The sequence below is a fragment of the Procambarus clarkii genome, chromosome 43 (genome assembly GCF_040958095.1).
Source record: "Procambarus clarkii isolate CNS0578487 chromosome 43, FALCON_Pclarkii_2.0, whole genome shotgun sequence".
NCBI classification, from domain to species: Eukaryota; Metazoa; Arthropoda; class Malacostraca; order Decapoda; family Cambaridae; genus Procambarus; species Procambarus clarkii.
Genome location: NC_091192.1, coordinates 28,756,497 through 28,779,523, shown reverse-complemented (window position 1 = coordinate 28,779,523; position 23,027 = coordinate 28,756,497). Strand labels below are relative to the sequence as shown.

The 23,027-nt window shown below is 44.1% G+C and overlaps 2 protein-coding genes across 4 annotated transcripts in view; both read left to right on the top strand.

The window, feature by feature from the left end:
• Positions 1-23,027, top strand: part of LOC123755896 (Krueppel-like factor 8) — a 292,335-nt gene that overhangs the window by 192,323 nt on the left and 76,985 nt on the right. The window lies entirely within an intron of this gene.
• On the top strand, positions 18,080-20,354 carry LOC138350017 (baculoviral IAP repeat-containing protein 8-like). The gene is made up of 2 exons (XM_069300169.1): positions 18,080-18,943; positions 19,431-20,354. The coding sequence occupies exons 1-2, from the start codon at positions 18,778-18,780 to the stop codon at positions 20,294-20,296; spliced, it is 1,032 nt and encodes a 343-aa protein (XP_069156270.1). The 5' UTR covers positions 18,080-18,777; the 3' UTR covers positions 20,297-20,354.

Genomic DNA, 23,027 nt, shown 5'->3' with positions numbered 1-23,027 from the left:
ATCTGCAAAGGATGACACGAAGCTGTGACTTGTATTTTTATCTATATCTGATATGAGAATAAGGAACAGCAGTGGTGCAAGGACTGTACCTTGAGGTACAAAGCTTTTAACTGTGCTTGGACTCGATTTTATTTGATTGACTGTTACTCTTTGTGTTCTGTTCGACAGGAAATTGAGTATCCAGCGTCCTACTTTAGCAGTTATTCCCATTGACCTCATTTTGTGTGCTATCACTCCATGGTCACATTTGTCGAACGCCTTTGCAAAGTCTGTGTATGCAACATCTGCATTTTGCTTTTCTTCTAGAGTTTCTGTGATTTTCTCATAGTGGTTGAGTAACTGTGACAGACAGGATCTGTCCGCTCTAAATCCATGTTGTCCTGGGTTGTGTAGCTCATTATTTTCCATAAAACTAGAACTTTGATTAGTATTCACTCTTTCAAAAACTTTTTTTTATGTGTGATGTTAGTGCAACTGGTCTATAATTTTTTGGCCAAGGCTTTATTACCCCCCATGTGCAGAGGACGTTGTGCCCGTCCAAGTGTTCAGCGGCGGAGAACATGGTGGGACAGAGTTTGTTTCTCATGTCCACCCCTCCAAACAGGTGTCACCCACCCCCCTTCCCACAGGTGTCACTAACCCCCTCACGCCCCCCCCCCCTCACATAACCTCATTATATATTGTGGCACTATGAAAGATGGCTGCATCACAAGGTTATCGCGAATAACCGAACTCAATTACGGGATCACCATAGCCCGTGCTACATGGACACTTCGTTCTGAGTAGCTAAATCTAAAACAACAACAACAACAACAGATGGCAGGATATTCCCCCACAATGGTTCTCAAATGACGAGTCGCCAGGAGACTTCTCCGGCAAATATCGCCCGGGGAAATATTGGCCGAGAATATCGCCCGGGGGAGTATCGCTCGGCCTCGCGCGATACTTCCCCGCTGCGAAGATTAACTACACAAGGATCAAGGAAAAAATAAATAAATAATTGTGTATTTACAATCCATGTGCTATTTGTCGATGTTTATTTCACGCTATTGTGTGAAATATATATATATATATATATATATATATATATATATATATATATATATATATATATATATATATATATATATATATATATATATATATATATATATTTGAGGCAAGAGGCTTAGGGCTAGCCTCCGAGACTTTGCAGGGTGACTGCTCTTGGTGCAGGGATGATCATAGTCGGCACGGGTCGGGGTCGACATCATGCTCCCAGTTTGCACGGAATGGCAGGTGCTTCTGAGTGGCATTGTTACTAATTACCAAACTCTGTCCTCACCAAGGACTGTTCTGTGTAGTTGTTTCTACGTGATTGAATGTTAGTTTGTGGTGTGTTGTTTGTTAATGAAGATTGTTTGTTCAGTGAGGGGGGGGGGAGGTTGGTGAGGGAGAGGGGGGAAGATAGTGATGGTTGTTGATAAGATATCTAGTGACACCCAGGTACTCAAGACGGTTATAGTGAAGATAGTGTGTAGTGAAAGAAGGGGTGGTTGTAGGGATGGGGTGGGGGTCGTTGGTAGGGGGGGTCGTTGGTAGGGGGGGAGGCTCGTTGGTAGGGGGGGGGGCTCGTTGGTAGGGGGGGGTCGTTGGTAGGGGGGGGTCGTTGGGAGTTGGCTGGAGTATCAAGTGTCGTTCTGAGGGGGGGGGGGTTGTTAGTCTCTTGTAGGTAACTGGTTGGGGGGCATGACTGGGTATCCTCGGGTATGGGGCATAAGGAGTGGGGGGGTGGGGGGAATCATATGTCAGGGTAGTGAGTGTGCTCACCTAACGGTAGTTACGGGAAAGTGAGGTCTAGCTCTTCAACCCCCGCACACTCAGTTCGATCCTCCTCTAGCTCCACCACTCCGGAGAAAATGTATCAGTTTTGGCTAACCTAGGTATGTGGGTTTACACACACACACACACACACACACACACACACACACACACACACACACACACACACACACACACACACACACACACACACACGCACACGCACGCACACACTGCACCATTATAATTACCCAATTCTCACCGTAAAAACTGTACATCAATAGAGATCCCTCGACCACGCCCACCCACGCCCACCCCACCCCTATTGTCCCATTGAGGCCCCACGAAACCCTGATGGGCGTTTCCAGGTGGGCGTGAGGGGGGCCACGCCCACCTACGCCCACCCAGGGGCCCAAACAACCACCGCCCAGCACCGGAAATTCTCGCTACTCCCCCCATATAGTCCTCCTGTATTTTGTATTCTAACGCTAATAGCTCAATTTTGTATTCTACATTATATATTGCGAGTGGCATTGTAGAGATATTGAATCGTCTTTATTGTTGTGCTTCACGTCTCGAATACCTCACAAACTCACACTAGACTGGTCCCAGAACTGAGAGGTATGAGCTACGAGGAAAGGTTACGAGTGCAAAATCTCACGTCCCTGGAAGATAGAAGAGTTAGGGGAGACATGACAAACTATTTAGCACCGGTGAAGCACGAACAAGGGGACACAGGTGGAAACTTTGTACCCAAATGGGCCACAGAGACATTATAAATAATTTGTTCAGTGTCAGAGTAATTAACAAATAAAATGCATTAGGCAGTGATGTGGTGGAGACTGACTCCATACACAGTTTCAAATTTAGATTTTATAAGAGCCCAGTAGGCTCCAGAATCTGTATACTAGTTGATTGACAGGTGAGAGGCGTGACCAAAGAGCCAGAGCTTAACCTCCGCAAGCACAACTAGGTGAGTACACATGCACACAGGTGTGAGAGAGTGACAGTGAGGGGCGAGGAGTGGGACTGGCGTAGAGTAACAAGCGGGGTGCCTCAAGGATCGGTGCTGGGTCTCATTCTATTCCTCATTTATGTAAATGATTTGACTGCAGGAGTTAAGTTTTATATGTCAAGCGAAGCACTTGTTCGATAAGTGTTCGAATGTCATCAATTGAAAGTCGCGTGATAGCCGTTTTTAATTCATAAACGGAGTTTGGCGGGCGCATGGAATGGACTTTAGCCTTTGTTTATGAGAAAAGACTGAACAAACACACAAGAAAGCTCGAATAAGTGCAGAAGTTTGCAATGAGACTCGTCCCAGAGTTGCGTGGGATGAAGTACGAATAGAAACTGAAGGAACTAAACTTGACGACGTTAGAAAGGAGGAGGGAGAGGGGGGGGACATGATACAGACGTATAAAATACCTACAGGGTTTGACAGGGTGAAAAAAAATGTTTACAATGAATAACAATAGAACAAGGGGGACACGGATGGAAGCTTGAGACTCAGATGTGTCATAGAGATGTTAGAAAATTTTCTTTCAAACAGCCTAAGGGTAATGAGTAAATGGAATGACCTAAAGGAGCAGGTTGTAGAGGCTAATTCCAGTCATAACTTTAACAGCAGGTATGATAGGGAAATAAGCCAGGAGTCATTGTATTAGACAACCAACGGCTAGAAATGCGGGGTCCACGGGGCTACAGCTCGATCCTCCAGCCACAAAAAAGTGAGTAAAAGTAGGGGAGTACAAAACACACACACACACACACACACACACACACACACACACACACACACACACACACACACACACACACACACACACACACACACACATACACACACACACACACACACACACACACACACACACACACACACACACACACACACACATATACACACACACACACACACACACACACACACACACATACACACACACACACACACACACACACACACACACCTCTCGATTGTTCTCTATCATTCCCTTATACAGAAGGTGAAATCGTCCAACTCTGAAGACCTCAAGGATCAGCCCGCATTGTTTTTCGCCACTAACCTTTCCAAGAGTGTGGACAACCTAACCCATTTTCTCCACTGCCAACACCGTAAAAAAAAAATAGGGCGGTTTTGCCTACCCAGCAGCGTCAAATACTGGGCAACCCCCCACGATAATTTAGCCTTCCGTAGCAGAGTACTCAACCCTCCACGGAACGTTAATATCATAAGGAAATTTAGTTTCTCTAAACCACCGCTACTTATTTTTTTCGCTGGGGTCGATTGCTTTACAAAATGCGACGTATTAGTAAACATTACAGTACCGTAATGTTGTTTCTTTATTATGTTGACAGCCTGCCAGCCTGTTAGTCTGTTGACCTGCCTGCCAGCCTGTTGGCCTGTTGGCCTGCCGGTCTGTTGGCCTGCCAGCCTGTTGGCCTGCCGGTCTGTTGGCCTGCCAGCCTGTTGGCCTGTTGGCCTGCCGGTCTGTTGGCCTGCCAGCCTGTTGGCCTGTTGGTCTGCCGGTCTGTTGGCCTGCCAGCCTGTTGGCCTGTTGGTCTGTTGACCTGCCTGCCAGCCTGTTGGCCTGCCAGCCTGTTGGCCTGCCAGCCTGTTGGCCTGCCAGCCTGTTGGCCTGCCAGCCTGTTGACCTGCCAGCATGTTGATCTGCCAGCCTGCCAACCTGTTGACCTGCCAACCTGTTGACCTGCCAACCTGTTGACCTACCAGCCTGTTGGCCTGCCAGCCTGTTGGCCTGTTGGCCTGCCGGTCTGTTGGCCTGCCAGTCTGTTGACCTGCCAGCCTGTTGACCTGCCAGCCTGCCTGCATACTAGCCTCCCAGCCTGCATAGATAGTACAGTATAGATCCCAGCAAGCGTAAAAACTCAATAAAAAGATAATTTTATGACGCAAAGTTTTATAGCGTCACTTGATAATATATATATATATATATATATATATATATATATATATATATATATATATATATATATATATATATATATATATATATATATATATATATATATATACATACACACACAATCACAATGAAGGTTAGTAGCTGAGAACGTATTATGAGGGCAAGACGCGACAGCATTATGTACCATCATCCCTCATTGTGAGGCAAGTGGGTCCCCTCATTCGTGGCGGCGCGTGAGGAGACTGTATGGATGTCGCCCTGGACACCCTCTCCAGACTTAACTGTAGGAGGGGATATCGTTTTGCCGTATCTGTGTGATTTACCCTTCGTGCTATAGTGATACGATGTTTCGTGGAATTACAAGCGGGAATGAGTTATGTTACTTTGGGGGATGGGGGGGAGGGGGCTTAAGGGGGGTTTGTTCTCCTACAAAGGGGGTAGGGGTGGGGGGTGGGGTTGTTATCGTGAGTGGATGGGTAGGGTTGTTATCGTGGCTGGTTGGGGGTGCCTCATTGGGCCGCCATATTTGAGCAGTATCTGGTATTACATCGTGCGTTATCGTAAGGTCCCGCACGACGCCGGCTTTATGGGCCGCCAGTGTGAGTGTGATGAAGTGGTGGGCCGTCGTCCTGGCCCACCTTGGCCCGCCCACCCACCCACGCCCGCCCACCCACCCACGCCCGCCCACGCCCACGCCCACGCCCACCCAAACTGTAAAACCCAAAACCCAAACCCCCCCCCCCCCATCCACCACCCCTAAACAAAAAAATATTTCTGTCCAATCGTACCTTATGTGGTTTTCTAATTCTTTCTTTTATCTCAATTCTTCTCTTCCATTTTTGTTCAGTTTCGATTTATTCGACGCTCTCTCTCTCTCACTCTCTCTCTCTCTCTCTCTCTCTCTCTCTCTCTCTCTCTCTCTCTCTCTCTCTCTCTCTCTCTCTCTCTCTCTCTCTCCCTCTCTCTCTCTCTCTCTCTCTCTCTCTCTCTCTCTCTCTCTCTCTCTCTCTCTCTCTCTCTCTCTCTCTCTCTCTCTCTCTCTCTCCCTCTCTCTCTCTCTCTCTCTCTCTCTCTCTCTCTCTCTCTCTCTCTCTCTCTCTCTCTCTCTCTCTCTCTCTCTCTCACTCTCTCTCTCTCTCTCTCTCTCTCTCTCTCTCTCTCTCTCTCTCTCTCTCTCTCTCTCTCTCTCTCTCTCTCTCTCTCTCTCTCTCTCTCTCTCTCTCCCTCTCTCTCTCTCCCTCTCTCTCTCTCTCTCTCTCTCTCTCTCTCTCTCTCTCTCTCTCTCTCTCTCTCTCTCTCTCCCATTCGTTTTAATCTTTAACCATTGTCATAGACGGTCTTCCTTCCTTCCCATCTACTTGGGTTGGTTGGTAGAGCGAATAGCCCTTGTATCTTGCAAGGTCGGTGTTCGATCCCCCGATGGTCCAGGAGGTTGAGGAACCTTCTTTTCACCCTGCCCTCATACCCCCAAGCTCCGTGCCCTCATACCCCCAGCTCCGTGCCCTCATACCCCCCAGCTCCGTGCCCTCATACCCCCCAGCTCCGTGCCCTCATACCCCCAGCTCCGTGCCCTCATACCCCCCAGCTCCGTGCCCTCATACCCCCCAGCTCCGTGCCCTCATACCCCCAGCTCCGTGCCCTCATACCCCCCAGCTCCGTGCCCTCATACCCCCAGCTCCGTGCCCTCATACCCCCCAGCTCCGTGCCCTCATACCCCCCAGCTCCGTGCCCTCATACCCCCAGCTCCGTGCCCTCATACCCCCCAGCTCCGTGCCCTCATACCCCCCAGCTCCGTGCCCTCATACCCCCCAGCTCCGTGCCCTCATACCCCCCAGCTCCGTGCCCTCATACCCCCCGCTCCGTGCCCCTCATACCCCCCAGCTCCGTGCCCTCATACCCCCAGCTCCGTGCCCTCATACCCCCCAGCTCCGTGCCCTCATACCCCCCAGCTCCGTGCCCTCATACCCCCCAGCTCCGTGCCCTCATACCCCCCAGCTCCGTGCCCTCATACCCCCAGCTCCGTGCCCTCATACCCCCCAGCTCCGTGCCCTCATACCCCCCAGCTCCGTGCCCTCATACCCCCAGCTCCGTGCCCTCATACCCCAGCTCCGTGCCCTCATACCCCCAGCTCCGTGCCCTCATACCCCCCAGCTCCGTGCCCTCATACCCCAGCTCCGTGCCCTCATACCCCCCAGCTCCGTGTCCTCATACCCCCCAGCTCCGTGCCCTCATACCCCCCAGCTCCGTGCCCTCATACCCCCAGCTCCGTGCCCTCATACCCCAGCTCCGTGCCCTCATACCCCAGCTCCGTGCCCTCATACCCCCCAGCTCCGTGCCCTCATACCCCCCAGCTCCGTGCCCTCATACCCCCAGCTCCGTGCCCTCATACCCCCCAGCTCCGTGCCCTCATACCCCCCAGCTCCGTGCCCTCATATCCCTTCCAGGTGCTATATAATCATACTGGCTTAGCGCTTTCTCCTGACATCTGAGGAGAAAGACCTTAGAGACCTTACCTCTTACCTCCTTCCCTTAAGGCCCTTACCCATTTCCTTAAGGCCCATCGGTATATCTTACCCTGACAAGTCTGATTCCTCCTTGCGTCTCCTTATACCCGGAGTATACCTGGAGTATACCTGGAGTATCTCTGGAGTATACCTGGAGTGGGTTCTGGGAGTTCCACTGGACAGAATAAACACCGGACACTGGACAGAATAAACATTACACGGGTACTCGACGCCCCTCTCAGCCAGTAGGATCCAAAACCTGTGTGGACATAAACATTCTGACGTCATAGTGACGTCACACACACACACACACACACACACACACACACACACACACACACACACACACACACACACACACACACACACACACACACACACACACACACATTAAAGAAAGCAAACTGTCATTTCATTCTTGTCTTTAGGATGAGGGGAAACCCAAACACAGCTGGGTTGGGTTTCCCCCATTGGGTTGGGCTGGGCTGGATCGAGTTTGGTTAGGGTTAGGTATGGATAGGTTAGGATGGGTTGGATTTGGGCTCTGTTTGTTTATGGAGTTTATGACGTAGAGGTGAACATACTTGATTCAGGTTTTAGACCCTACTCCGACGAGGAGAAACGAGAGCTTGGGATAACAGTTGTCCGGTAATTAGGATGAAACTGATGGAGGTAATGAGGATGATTGTGATGGGGGGGGGGGGGTTGATGGTGCCAGGATGGTTGCTATGGTTACTGGAGGCTGAGGCTTCCCGAGGGCTTCGAACTATCTTCCCAAAGGAGTTGCTAATAATAGCCGGAGTGGCATTGCTTCACATTATATCTTCTTAACCTTCTTGGAATGTTAAGTTACTTTTGCCCCGAAAGGTGAATTTGTTGAGTGACGTCACTCATCCTGTGAGTGACGTCACTCATCCTGTGAGTGAACACGTGGCCATAACAGAGTGGAGAACAACAATAACCCTTCCTCCCACCCCTTAATAGGAAGAACATTGGCTGGGTTCTTCATCCTGTTATTGGAGAGTGACTTGCATGGGGCCCACAGGAGCTGCTTCGTATGGGGCCCACAGGAGCTGCCTCACATGGGGCCCACAGGAGCTGTCTCACATGGGGCCCACAGGAGCTGCCTCACATGGGGACCACAGGAGCTGCCTCACATGGGGCCCACAGGAGCTGCCTCACATGGGGACCACAGGAGCTGCCTCACATGGGGACCACAGGAGCTGCCTCACATGGGGCCCACAGGAGCTGTCTCACATGGGGCCCACAGGAGCTGCCTCACATGGGGCCCACAGGAGCTGCCACGCATGGGGCCCGCAGGAGCTGTCTCACATGGGGCCCACAGGAGCTGCCTCACATGGGGCCCACAGGAGCTGCCTCACATGGGGCCCACAGGAGCTGCCTCACATGGGGCCCACAGGAGCTGCCTCACATGGGGCCCACAGGAGCTGCCTCACATGGGGACCACAGGAGCTGAGTAGTGAATAAGGAGACAGATTGAGGTAAAAAAATTTCAGACACGGTTGGGCACTTCCATGCCGACTTGACCCTGTTGGGCCAGAACGTCCATTCCTCTTATTTGGGTGGTTAGGTTAGGGCACAGTCAGCGCGCTCCTGGCTGGCTGGCGGTGGTGGGGTGGTGGTCCCCCCTGGGGTCCCGGGGGGACCACCACCAATGGTGTACCTGAGGAACTGGTGCCCTATCCTAACCTGTTTTTTTGCACGATTTGTCTCGAGCTTTTAAGATGAGTCTAGGGCCTCAATGAGGGGGTCTCTACTTATGAGAGGTACCGAGGATGAATGTTCAATAGTTGGAAACCAAAAAATACACTGGTGAAAGGCATATAAACGTTTTTGGAGTATTTTAATGGCATGAGCAAAAATGGACGATTTGTCCCGGGGGTGTTACGAGAGTACTACGGTATCAATTTGGGGGCCCTTACTTTTGAATGGATCAGAGGGTGAATGTTCAATAGATTCAAACCAAGAAACACTGTTGAAAGCGAATATAGAAGTTTTTGGAGTACTTTAATGAGGCTATGACTGAATAGTATAGGGAGTCCTTGGGCACAGCTCCATTTTCTGTAATGGTCAGAGGTGGATAACCCCAGTGGGGGTCAAGCATACAAGGGGGGGGGTCAAGATTCCTTACAAAGACCAAGTTTGGATATATAGGTGTAGTAAGCCTTATCTTGAATTTGCATGATACTGTGGGGTACATTGACATGAAGGGCGAGTCATAGAACAGGATCTGCATGTGAGATGGGTCATATTGGGGTTTTAAAGAAGTTAAGATAGCTTTAAAGAGTCCTGTGTGCTTGATAGTGGGGAAATGTTCAGTCAATAATTCTCGTGTTTTGAATCTGAATGAGGGGTCCTAGTTTGCGTTCTAGTCGTAAAATGAGTTCCTTAGTATATTTGCTATGGAAAATGAGCTTTCAGTACTCTATATAATTTGAAATGAGGTCAAGAAAGACATGTTTATGTGCGGGAAGAGTCAGGTTGGAAACTGTTTATTTCAGTCATCCCCCCTTGGCTTTGCTCCGTTTTCTGTAGCTAAAGTAAAGATTCCATTTTCTGTGGTATTCAGTTGAATACTGGTGAAAAAGGCTTACTTACATTTGTATGGTTCTAACCTGTTTATAGATATATTTTTCGGGCCTCAAATTAGATTTTAATATGAAAAATAGCATCAAATGTATGTCTATCTTTTGTAATAAACGTTACAAGCATTAACAATACCTGTGATATTTCATAGCATACGAAAAGAAGTTTAAATAGTGGGGCCTCAGCCATATTGTGTTGGGTTTGACACATCTAACATTAATTTAACACTTGTAAATATACTATACCTGGTTAATATCTGGTTGATGGGGTTCTGGGAGTTCTACTCTCCAGGCCCGGCCCGAGGCCAGGCTTGACTTGTGAGAGTTTGGTCCACTAGGCTGTTGCTTGGAGCGGCCCACATACCCACCACAGCCCGGTTGGTCCGGCACTCCTTGGAGGAATAAATCTAGTTTCCTCTTGAAAATGTCCACGGTTGTTCCGGCAATATTTCTTATGCTTGCTGGGAAGACGTTGAACAACCGCGGACCTCTGATGTTTATACAGTGTTCTCTGATTGTGCCTATGGCACCTCTGCTCTTCATTGGTTCTATTCTACATTTTCTTCCATGTCGTTCACTCCAGTACGTTGTTATTTTACTGTGTAGATTTGGTACTTGGCCCTCCAGTATCTTCCAGGTGTATATTATTTGATATCTCTCTCGTCTTCTTTCTAGTGAGTACATTTGGAGGGCTTTGAGACGATCCCAATAATTTAGGTGCTTTATTGCGTCTATGCGTGCCGTATATGTTCTCTGTATTCCCTCTATTTCAGCAATCTCTCCTGCTTTGAAGGGGGAAGTGAGTACTGAGCAGTACTCAAGACGGGACAACACAAGTGCCTTGAAGAGTACAACCATTGTGATGGGATCCCTGGATTTGAAAGTTCTCGTAATCCATCCTATCATTTTTCTGGCTGTCGCAATATTTGCTTGGTTATGCTCCTTAAACGTTAGGTCGTCCGACATTATTATTCCCAAATCCTTTACATGCTGTTTTCCTACTATGGGTACATTTGATTGTGTTTTGTACTCTGTATTATGTTTAAGGTCCTCATTTTTACCGTACCTGAGTACCTGGAATTTATCACTGTTAAACATCATGTTATTTTCTGATGCCCAGTCGAAAACTTTATTAATATCAGCTTGAAGTTTTTCAATGTCCTCAGCCGAGGTAATTTTCATACTGATTTTTGTGTCATCTGCAAAGGATGATACGAAGCTGTGACTTGTATTTTTGTCTATATCTGATATGAGAATAAGGAAAAGCAGTGGTGCAAGGACTGTACCCTGAGGTACAGAGCTTTTCACTGCACTTGGACTAGATTTTATATGGTTGACAGTTACTCGCTGAGTCCTGTTTGACAGAAAACTGAGTATCCAGCGTCCTACTTTACCGGTTATTCCCATTGACTTCATTTTGTGTGCTATCACGCCATGGTCACATTTATCGAAGGCCTTTGCGAAGTCCGTGTATATCACATCAGCATTCTGTTTCTCTTCTAATGCCTCAGTGACTTTGTCGTAGTGCTCAAGTAGCTGTGAGAGGCACGATCTTCCCGCTCGAAATCCATGTTGGCCTGGGTTGTGAAGGTCATTGGTCTCCATGAAATTGGTGACCTGACTCCTAATCACTCTCTCAAATACTTTTATGATGTGCGATGTTAGTGCAACTGGTCTATAATTTTTTGCCAATGCTTTGCTCCCTCCCTTGTGTATAAAGGAAAGTAGTTGAGTGGTTTAAGCAATTTAATACGTATTGGGGTATTCTGTATTAAATTTCATTTTTTAACATCATAACAGTTTTCAGCTATTGTGGTGGGGGCCCAATAACTTCATATAGCGCAACGACTGGCGCTATCTGTACTTAGTCCCCCCTAAACTTAAAACAGTTGCACAATCTTACTTAAACACATTGCTAAACTCTTAAACACAAACAAAAACTCAATTTTTAACTTACACAAATAAACCCAGGGCTTTCACATTCGCGCAAAATACTTAGTCCCCCCTAAACTTGAACACTCACAATCTTACGGTGCTTTAATTTCCAAAGCCTTCCAAACCTGCACTGGGTCCTGCCCTGCTGACTGCGGCTGGATGGATTACAATTGAGCCAAAAACAGTTGGTCAGGGCGAGATACGGCCTCATTTTTAGAGACATTTACTATAGCAAAAGCTTGAACGTCGAGAACTGAATGCGGGCCTGCACGAGAGTTGTTCTTGGCACTCAAATGTTTAGAGATTAAAATACATAGAATCTGCAAGAGCCCACCCTAAGTCGCTCACGCGGCCAATAGACATGTTTTTCGCCCAAATGTATTTATTTAAAATAATACGTCAGATAGAAAGAGTTTCGCATTGCTATTATATTTACCTTATAAAGCCTCTTTATAAAAATGAAATGCCACTGCGTATTATGATTGTTTGATAATAAATATTGCATAAATACTTACACGATTTCATAAACAAAAAAAAACTTTTAATGAGCCATGGTTGGAAGGCTTTATCATTACCATAATTACAAACTTTTAAAACTAACTAAAAATATATGTCTCATAGAGGAAGATTTATTCTTCAGGATATATATTATTTATTAATTAAAAGTTTCATTCTGTATAAAAAATGAAAGTTGCCAATATTTTCAAAGCTCTGGCCACTAATTTTTTTAAAGGTTTTCCAAGGGAGTAAATCTTGCTTCCTCTCTTTCTCCGAAAATGTTTCCCCATTTGCACAGGAGCAGAGCAACCTTTGTGCGGGCCCTGGTTCAGTTCCCCAACGTCCGAGCTAATGGACATTACAAATTTCACTAAATGATGCAGTATCTTAGCTGTCTCTCTAATTATAAAGGTGTTAATCTTTTTTTTTTTAACCTTTTAGTGCTAGGTCTCAAAAAGGTTCTTTACCTCAGAAAGAGAGAGAGAGAGAGAGAGATTCTATTTTTGTCCATATTCGAGCGGAATGTTGAACAACCTTCGTGCGGGTCCTGGTTCAGTTCCCCAACGTCCGAGATATTGGACATTACAAATTTCACTAAATGATTCATTATCTTAGCAGCCTCTCTAATTATAAAGTTGTTAATCTTTTTTATAACCTTTGAGTGCTAGTTCTCAAAAGGTTCTTTACCTCAGAAAGAGAGAGAGAGAGATTCTATTTTTGTCCATATTCGAGCGGAATGTTGAGCAACCTTCGTGCAGGACCCGGTTCAGTTCCCCAACGTCCGAGCTATTGCACATAGCAAATTTCTCTAAATGAGGCAGTATCTCGCCCCCACCCCCCGGATCAATGATTTTAGGGCAGTAAATAAGCAATTGCAATCCATCCAGCCGGCGACTTATCAGTGACTGTGGAAAGAATGTGTGTTCTTAGGACCATTATGGCCTCTTCGCGCATTTTCATTCCCTCACACATTTGAGTATTTGTTTCCCACATCAAGAATTTTGTCAAAAAACGTTCAAAGGAAATACGAGCTTATTTATTCCAACTTATAGATAAAAAAACAAAAAAAATAAACTGGCGACCCCTGGCAGCAAGTTCAGGAGGTCTCGGCCTATATCTGGCTGGGGTGGGTGTGGGGTTCTCAGTGAGAGATCATACGACCAAGCTGTGATGGAGACTATAAATGGTATGCATAAACCCTAATACTTTACAGGACTTGTCATGGTTTGTGCCTCATTGATAATTCGTTCCAAGTAGTTAAAAGTTAAATCTAAAAGAAATCCAATAAAGTTCAACGATTTTTTTCTCTCTCTCTATGGGCGTATGCAATTAATTTTTTCTGTTATATCTTTTATCAGAGCTCGGCCATCAGGCTGTAGATGTTGAGGAAAAGAGGAAGATGCAATGCAGGGAATCGCCCCTGGTATTTATTTCACGAGGTCATTGCGTCGTGGAGTATGAGGAATTGCCCAAGTTCATCGCACGCGTCAAGGCTTTGGCGGCAATTGAAAAGCAGTATAAAGGCGCAGATTTAGAAGACTCACATGTTCAAAGACAGAAAACAAAAAAAATTAACGCCGTTGAGACCGTATATGGCGGTTTTTGTGACGAAACAGAAATAAGACTACCTGTCGAAATAGGAATAGGCTTGATTAATGTGGCGTATAATGGAATACCCAACTTTATCGAGTGGGTGCAAGCCCAAGGTGAAATAGAAAAACAGTTTGCGGGGATTGATTTTAAACAGCGTGAAAACTGGTTTATTTATCATGACAAAGTTCGAGCGCAGAATGCATTTAGAGAAATTTTCTTTGGGGATTATGGGGATTATTGTTCCACCTCCGAAGCTGAGGAAATTGCGCCAGAGGATGAGGTTTATTGGAGGGAAAATTTGCATCCCGTCATTAAGGCAGATCTAGATAAAGCTCCACCCACAAGATAACTCTTAGGAACTAATGATGCAAAGGGGACATACTACAGGAACAATGTGCAGGTGGCCTGATGGGGGGGGGGGGGGGGGTTATCCCCAAATCCCGAGACTTTGTCCCCCAACCCAGACTCTGTTCAATCAGAACATTATTTTGTTTGTATATATATATATATATATATATATGTGTTTTTTACCTAAATAAAAAAAATCATGTATCATTATTATTATTATTATTGCACACTCCCCTTGAAGATGAAATATGTTAAAAAAAAAATGTCAGGTAGTATTTGCTAGAGTACTTGTCATGGGGGTGAATAAGTGATGAGGTCTCTCTCTTATTTTTAAAAACTACTTTAACAGATAAAAAAAAAAAACTTGACATTTATACAATTTTTTATTTTATTATGAGTACATATACAAAAAAAAACAAGCACTTTTTTATTATTTGTCGTTAGTGTAATAAGATCTAAGGTTCCTCCTTTTACTCGATGGTCTCTTCACTACTTGTGGCGGTACTTGACCTTTCCCTGCTCCATCTTGTTTAGGACGCACCAGCACAAATTCTTTTTTGCATTTTTTCATTACATGAGCCAAATGAGCCAGTGTAGGGTAGTAAGATGCCAGCCATTCTTCTTCTTCTTCACCTGCTCTAGACCAACCCACCCCAGAATTGCAGCCTATACCAAATGGCATAACTATCCGTTTGATAGAATTATTACTCTTGGCTTCGCTCATAATGCGACTCACGGCCTTTTTAAAACACCATCGTCTGTTGATAGTTGTATCTCTCCGCAATCCCGCTACTAAATCAATATCTTTACTGTGCTTAATATGAAATTGGTTAATGTCATTATTTTCAATAGACGCACCTACACTATATTGACATATGAGGGCTAAGAGATAAGGCTGCACATTAGGTTCTGGTGGCGGGGAGAGGATTATATTTCCTGGAGTGTCACGATCCGTAACTACAGCACAAAGCGTTTCAGGACATATTTTCTTTTCAACCACCCCATAAGGATATTTTTCCCACAGCTGTTGGGAGTAACCATTAGAAAACTGGTGTAGGGCAGGAAGATCATAGACAATACAGTCCCCGGGTTTAAATATATCATATCATCGTTGGGGAAATCCACTTCAATAATAGAATCTTTGAGTCTCCGTAATTTGGCTCGCATGTAGTTGGAACACATCTCGAAGCGATTAAAAAGGTTTTTTAACATAACCTTCGTCTTATATACACCTTGTCACATAGAGTTGTTAGAGGCTTTTATAATATGTAATTCATAGTTTTTCTTTTTGTACAGAGAAATTAGGAAACAATAAATAAATAAATGTGTGTGTGTGTGTGTAGAGAAATTAGGAAAAGTAAATAAAAATACAGGTTAACATTTCTTTTTTTGTGGTTTAATTTGTATGAAATATTACAATATAGATTCTACAGCTTTTCTAATCTCATCTTCATTATATTCCATTTCCATTTTCTCTTTGTCTTCATTGTCGTCGTCTTCCACAATAGTGAGCACTTCATCTCCTACAGTAACAGACATGGCGCCGGTAGATGGATCATCTTCCACAGCAACGCTCGTGGTATCTTCCACGACAGCTGACCCGTCTTCTCTCACGTCAGCGGCAGGTCCGACAGTAGAAACAGAGTCTTTATCATTCGTAGAAACAGGTGGAATGGCCATACGTGGAATCTTGTGTCTAAAGATGCCATGGGTTGGAGAGCGAGTTGGCGTGTCATTATTTACAGGACATATCATTAAAGTGTCTATACCACGTTCTTGCAGTTTCTGAGCTAATTTGCACATCACAGGGAAATATTTAGTCTCCCATATGTTTCGTTCGCCACTTGTGAGATACTGCCCGCAAGCCTTGCCCAACCCATATGGGAAAATAATCCTTCCCACTTGTCCTCTTCGGCTTCTCTGAAGAATATGTTCAATGGCTTTTCGCAGAGCTTTGTCAAACCAACGCCATCTTTGGTATTCGGTATCATTTTTCAGGCCGTCATAAAAATGCTCATCCAAACTCCATGCTTCGTACCTGGGCTTTTTGTAAGAAGATGGCGTCGCTGGACCGTTGGTAAACTGGGTGATTAATCCAATAAGGTGCGGTAAAACAGCATAACTTTCATAGGGGTCGTCATCCATCCTATTGCAGAATTCGGGTGCTTCGCCAACAAATATGAGGCCGGGGATATCTCTATCAGTTCTAACAGCACGATTTTTGTACGGCAGGTTTTTCCGATGCAATCGAGCATAGGGGTATCGTTCCCATAAAGTGTGCACCATTTCGCTCAACTGCACGCTTGTTGCATCCAAATCATAGAGCAGACAATCACGATTGTTATAGATGGGCAAAGAGGCAAAGTCGCCAATCAGGGAGGGGAGCTCCATAGTGCTGGCTTGTGAGGTAGTGACTCGGAAGGGGGTCTATATACACTTTTCACGCCGGCGCGGGGGACAACTGCGCATCGTAGAGTTGCCAGGGACATTTTTTTTTTCCTTGGAGCTCTGGTCATTACGCACCAATATAACATTAACATCGTAATGTTTTAAGTTTTCATACAGATCTTCGATAATTGGAAGATATGTTTCCTCCCAAACTTCATCTCTTTGAACACAGGTGCGACCAATACCCACAGGTAATACAACTCGTGCGATTTCCGGAGAAGACTTGATGAATCTCGTTATGGCTTCTATAGCCTTTTTGAAATAGATGAGGCGATTTTGCGTTGTATCTTCTTTTAATCCGGTGAGCATATCACGATCTTTGGATTTTTCTATATGCGACTTGGCGATCTCATTGTTCTCTACAGGCGCCCCTATACCATATTGCACTGCAGCAGCAATAATGCAAGGGAGATTTTCAGCTCGACGATTGGAGACATGAATTGAACCGGGAATTGGGCGATCATGGGGAACACATCTCTTGAGATTATACAAAGGCCTGCGTTCACCATAGGCGCTTGCGTGTTTGTATTTCACTGATATGTCCTTCGCCATCCCGTACGGGACGCAAGATATGCAGTTTACAGGATACACAATGCAAGTTTCATTATTGCAAAATTCTTCATCGGTTAAATATCCGGTGTGCGTTTCCAGCCACGTCTCCATTTTTCTTTTCTTTTTTTACTTTCCCTTATGTTTTGGATAAAGCCTAGTCAACCGCCCTGTGTCGACCCTGCGAATATTCGTCGTGGGGGCTTTGCGCCCTTATATCTCCATCCCTGCTAGTGCGTGTAAAAGTTACCACGTACTGAGCAAATATTTATATTATTATTATAAGGGCCTCGACCAACAAGAAGCCCATAGGAACATTTTTTTTTTCACTGATTTAATTAGCATAAAAAAAAAAACACCTCAAATAGCGCAATATGTATCTCAAATATCTTGCCATAAAATATCAATATACGTCAGCTTAATACCCAAACACTGGCAACCTTTTTTTTCAGAAGCAGAAAAGGTCAAACACAGTGCGACATGTTACAATTTTTTTTTTTAATGTCCCCCCCCCCCCCCCATGAAAAAACCGTAGTCAGACCATATTCCCTTAATGAAATATATATAAAGTCATGGAGGCCACATCATTATTGGAAGGTTTGTGATAACTTATTGACATTAGGGATACCTTATGTAGTTAATGACATTTCTCGATAATTATCACAAAAAATAAGTACTTGGTCACCTTTCCTAGACTACCAACTGCCATCTTTTTTTTTTTTAATTCACTGCATTATGCAACATGATTTAGCACATTTGCGAGTCATTTTTTCCTTTCCCTGTTTCCTCATAATTATGCCATAAAAAAAAAGAGTAGCGGTGGCTAGAATTGCCAAACCAAAAAAAAAAAAAAAAAAGAAACTAGCACATATGTAGCGATCTTTGACACTTATTTCGGGGAGGGAAAGGACGGACAATATATAGCCTAGGATCTTGCCTCCATTCGCCAGTGTCGCACCAGTACACAATGGAACCTTCCCGTACTAAAACGTTTTACTCCAGGGACAGTCTTAAATGTGCCCAAATGCGTTTAGACACCTTTATAAATTGGCCTGTCGAGTGGCTAAACCCCCAAGACCTGGTGAATGAGGGATTTTATTATCTGAGAGTTGCGGATCATTGTTCCTGCGCCTTTTGTTGTAAAGTTGTGCATGCTTGGATTGAGGGCGATACGCCCCGTAGTAGGCATGCGAAAGTGTCGCCAAATTGTTCCTTCATAAGAGGCGAAAAGGACAATAACGTTCCTTTGGAAATCACCAAACTGGCATTCGAATATGGGCTGGATTTCTTTTCACCCCTATTCGAACCAAAGAATATAGCAACATCTGATCGTGAGTATATTGTATAAATATAATTTACTAGTTTATCTGTGAATAATTAGTATTGGCGATGTGGAGGGAGGACAAAAAAAAAAATAAGTATAAACGCAGTAAGTCTTTTCAAATAATTTTTCTTTATTTTTTTTTTGTTTTTGAAAGAATTGACTTAGAACCTGTGTCTTATGCATATATGTGATGGAACATCTTTGTTTTTTTAGAGACCCCACCCCGCGAGGAAGAAACTAAAATGACTGGAGATGATTTGCAGGTTCTGGGGGTAATTCCATACGCTAAACCTAGATATCCAGGCTTGGCAACATACAAACAGCGTTTGGAAACATTCGACCTCAGCTGGACTGGTTGTGTCAAGCAAACATCTCACGAATTGGCAGAATCAGGATTTTTCTTCTGTGGTAAACAAATATTGTTGGAGTTTTTGTTATTTTTAGTGTGTGCGTGTGTATCCTCCTGGCCGGGGAGGATTTACTGGGCGCAAATCCTTAACTGTAGCCTCTGTTTAACTCAACAGTAAAATGGGTACTTGGTTGTAAAAAACGATTCTTCGCGGTGGGGATTGTATTCTAGGGACCTGCCCGAAATGCCGTAGGCCGTACAAGAATGTAACAACTCTTGTATATATATCTGAAAAAAAAAGTGTGTTTACTCCCCCAATTGTGCTTGCGGGGGTGGAGCTCTGGCTCTTTGGTCCCGGGAAGTGTGTGTGTGTGTGTGTGTGTGTGTGTGTGTGTGTGTGTGTGTGTGTGTGTGTGTGTGTGTGTGTGTGTGTGTGTGTGTGTGTGTGTGTGCGCGCGCGTGTGTGTGTTTTTGTATTACAACATTGCCGGATGTGAGCTATAATAATAATAATGAATGGGAATATTTTTTTTCTTAAATTTACAGGCCTAAGTGACCACATGCGCTGCTTTTTCTGTGGGAATGGTTTTCGTAATTGGGAACCCGCTGACGACCCTTGGACACTGCACGCGCAATGGTATCCTGAGTGCACCTTTGTCAACATTAAAAAGGATGCACAGTTCATTAAGAATGCTAGAGAATCTTCGCAGCGTCGAACTATAAAACCCATAGATGAACATCTTTTAACTGGTCTGATGGAAGGTTTGGGTTTTTTCCCAGCATTAATTGAACATTTTGGATTTCCTGATGTCTGTGTGAGACCTGCCTTAAGGCTATATCTCAAAAGCACCAAAGATTTATTACCGTTTGTTACTGAGGCCAGATGTATAGAATTAATGTTGTGGTATATGCAAGAGAGCACTAAAGCCGAAATGGGTTTAAGGGGAATTCATCATGAGGATGTGGAAGGTAGGGTAGAGCCTGCGAATCTGGAATGGCAATCCGGGCCCTCTGACATGGAAACAGTCGCCACAGCTAATGAAATGGATGTCGACGTTGTTGGATCAATGAGCGGGTTCATGAGCACTAATCTTGGTTTGCGGGCTTTGCCTTCTCCTGTTGAAACAGAGGCGGAAGAGACGACTATAGTCGCTAATGAAATGGATGTTGAAACTGGCGAAGAGGCCACAGACTTTGATGCGACATCCCATGTTGAAACTGTGATGAACACATCTACGCCAACGTCTTGGGCTGCTGATATTTTGTGTAAGGTGTGCTTTAACAATGCATTGAGTGTCGTACTGCTGCCCTGCAGACATATGGTAACATGCAGTAATTGTCTTGTATCTATGAGAAACTGCCCCATTTGCAGACGCACCATTTCGCATGTCCTTCGACCGATTATTTCCTAAGAAGACAAAAAAGGCATAGAGACTAATTTATTTATGTAAATAAAAATTGTACAAATGTCGAGTTGTTTTTTTTATATTCATAAATTAGTATAAATAAGCTCACATTTTCATGAACAGTATTTTTTTTTTTGGGGGGGGGGGGGATTAGATTGCAATTGCTTATTTACTGCCCTAAAATCATTGATCCGGGGGGTGGGGGCGAGATACTGCCTCATTTAGAGAAATTTGCTATGTGCAATAGCTCGGACGTTGGGGAACTGAACCGGGTCCTGCACGAAGGTTGCTCAACATTCCGCTCGAATATGGACAAAAATAGAATCTCTCTCTCTCTCTTTCTGAGGTAAAGAACCTTTTGAGAACTAGCACTCAAAGGTTATAAAAAAGATTAACAACTTTATAATTAGAGAGGCTGCTAAGATAATGAATCATTTAGTGAAATTTGTAATGTCCAATATCTCGGACGTTGGGGAACTGAACCAGGACCCGCACGAAGGTTGTTCAACATTCCGCTCGAATATGGACAAAAATAGAATCTCTCTCTCTCTGAGGTAAAGAACCTTTTTGAGACCTAGCACTCAAAGGTTAAAAAAAAAAAGATTAACACCTTTATAATTAGAGAGACAGCTAAGATACTGCATCATTTAGTGAAATTTGTAATGTCCATTAGCTCGGACGTTGGGGAACTGAACCAGGGCCCGCACAAAGGTTGCTCTGCTCCTGTGCAAATGAGGAAGCATTTGGGAGAAAGAGAGGAAGCAAGATTTACTCCCTTGGAAAACCTTTATAAAAAATTAGTGGCCAGAGCTTTGAAAATATTGGCAACTTTCATTTTTTATACAGAATGAAACTTTTAATTAATAAATAATATATATCCTGAAGAATAAATCTTCCTCTATGAGACATATATTTTTAGTTAGTTTTAAAAGTTTGTAATTATGGTAATGATAAAGCCTTCCAACCATGGCTCATTAAAAGTTTTTTTTTTGTTTATGAAATCGTGTAAGTATTTATGCAATATTTATTATCAAACAATCATAATACGCAGTGGCATTTCATTTTTATAAAGAGGCTTTATAAGGTAAATATAATAGCAATGCGAAACTCTTTCTATCTGACGTATTATTTTAAATAAATACATTTGGGCGAAAAACATGTCTATTGGCCGCGTGAGCGACTTAGGGTGGGCTCTTGCAGATTCTATGTATTTTAATCTCTAAACATTTGAGTGCCAAGAACAACTCTCGTGCAGGCCCGCATTCAGTTCTCGACGTTCAAGCTTTTGCTATAGTAAATGTCTCTAAAAATGAGGCCGTATCTCGCCCTGACCAACTGTTTTTGGCTCAATTGTAATCCATCCAGCCGCAGTCAGCAGGGCAGGACCCAGTGCAGGTTTGGAAGGCTTTGGAAATTAAAGCACCGTAAGATTGTGAGTGTTCAAGTTTAGGGGGGACTAAGTATTTTGCGCGAATGTGAAAGCCCTGGGTTTATTTGTGTAAGTTAAAAATTGAGTTTTTGTTTGTGTTTAGCAATGTGTTTAAGTAAGATTGTGCAACTGTTTTAAGTTTAGGGGGAACTAAGTACAGATAGCGCCAGTCGTTGCGCTATATGAAGTTATTGGGCCCCCACCACAATAGCTGAAAACTGTTATGATGTTAAAAAATGAAATTTAATACAGAATACCCCAATACGTATTAAATTGCTTAAACCACTCAACTACTTTCCTTTATAGTATATTTACGAGTGTCAAATTAATGTCAGAAGTGTCAAACCCAACACAATATGGCTGAGGCCCCACTATTTAAACTTCTTTTCGTATGCTATGAAATATCACAGGTATTGTTAATGCTTGTAACGTTTATTACAAAAGATAGACATACATTTGATGCTATTTTTCATATTAAAATCTAATTTGAGGCCCGAAAAATATATCTATAAACAGGTTAGAACCATACAAATGTAAGTAAGCCTTTTTCACCAGTATTCAACTGAATACCACAGAAAATGGAATCTTTACTTTAGCTACAGAAAACGGAGCAAAGCCAAGGGGGGATGACTGAAATAAACAGTTTCCAACCTGACTCTTCCCGCACATAAACATGTCTTTCTTGACCTCATTTCAAATTATATAGAGTACTGAAAGCTCATTTTCCATAGCAAATATACTAAGGAACTCATTTTACGACTAGAACGCAAACTAGGACCCCTCATTCAGATTCAAAACACGAGAATTATTGACTGAACATTTCCCCACTATCAAGCACACAGGACTCTTTAAAGCTATCTTAACTTCTTTAAAACCCCAATATGACCCATCTCACATGCAGATCCTGTTCTATGACTCGCCCTTCATGTCAATGTACCCCACAGTATCATGCAAATTCAAGATAAGGCTTACTACACCTATATATCCAAACTTGGTCTTTGTAAGGAATCTTGACCCCCCCCCTTGTATGCTTGACCCCCACTGGGGTTATCCACCTCTGACCATTACAGAAAATGGAGCTGTGCCCAAGGACTCCCTATACTATTCAGTCATAGCCTCATTAAAGTACTCCAAAAACTTCTATATTCGCTTTCAACAGTGTTTCTTGGTTTGAATCTATTGAACATTCACCCTCTGATCCATTCAAAAGTAAGGGCCCCCAAATTGATACCGTAGTACTCTCGTAACACCCCCGGGACAAATCGTCCATTTTTGCTCATGCCATTAAAATACTCCAAAAACGTTTAT

Bases quoted from the DNA above. Each gene is read 5' to 3' on its own strand.
- LOC138350017 (XM_069300169.1), top strand. From the start codon at position 18,778: ATGACTGGAGATGATTTGCAGGTTCTGGGGGTAATTCCATACGCTAAA. The intron at 18,944-19,430 runs GTAAACAAATAT...TTAAATTTACAG, and splicing joins ATCAGGATTTTTCTTCTGTG to GCCTAAGTGACCACATGCGC.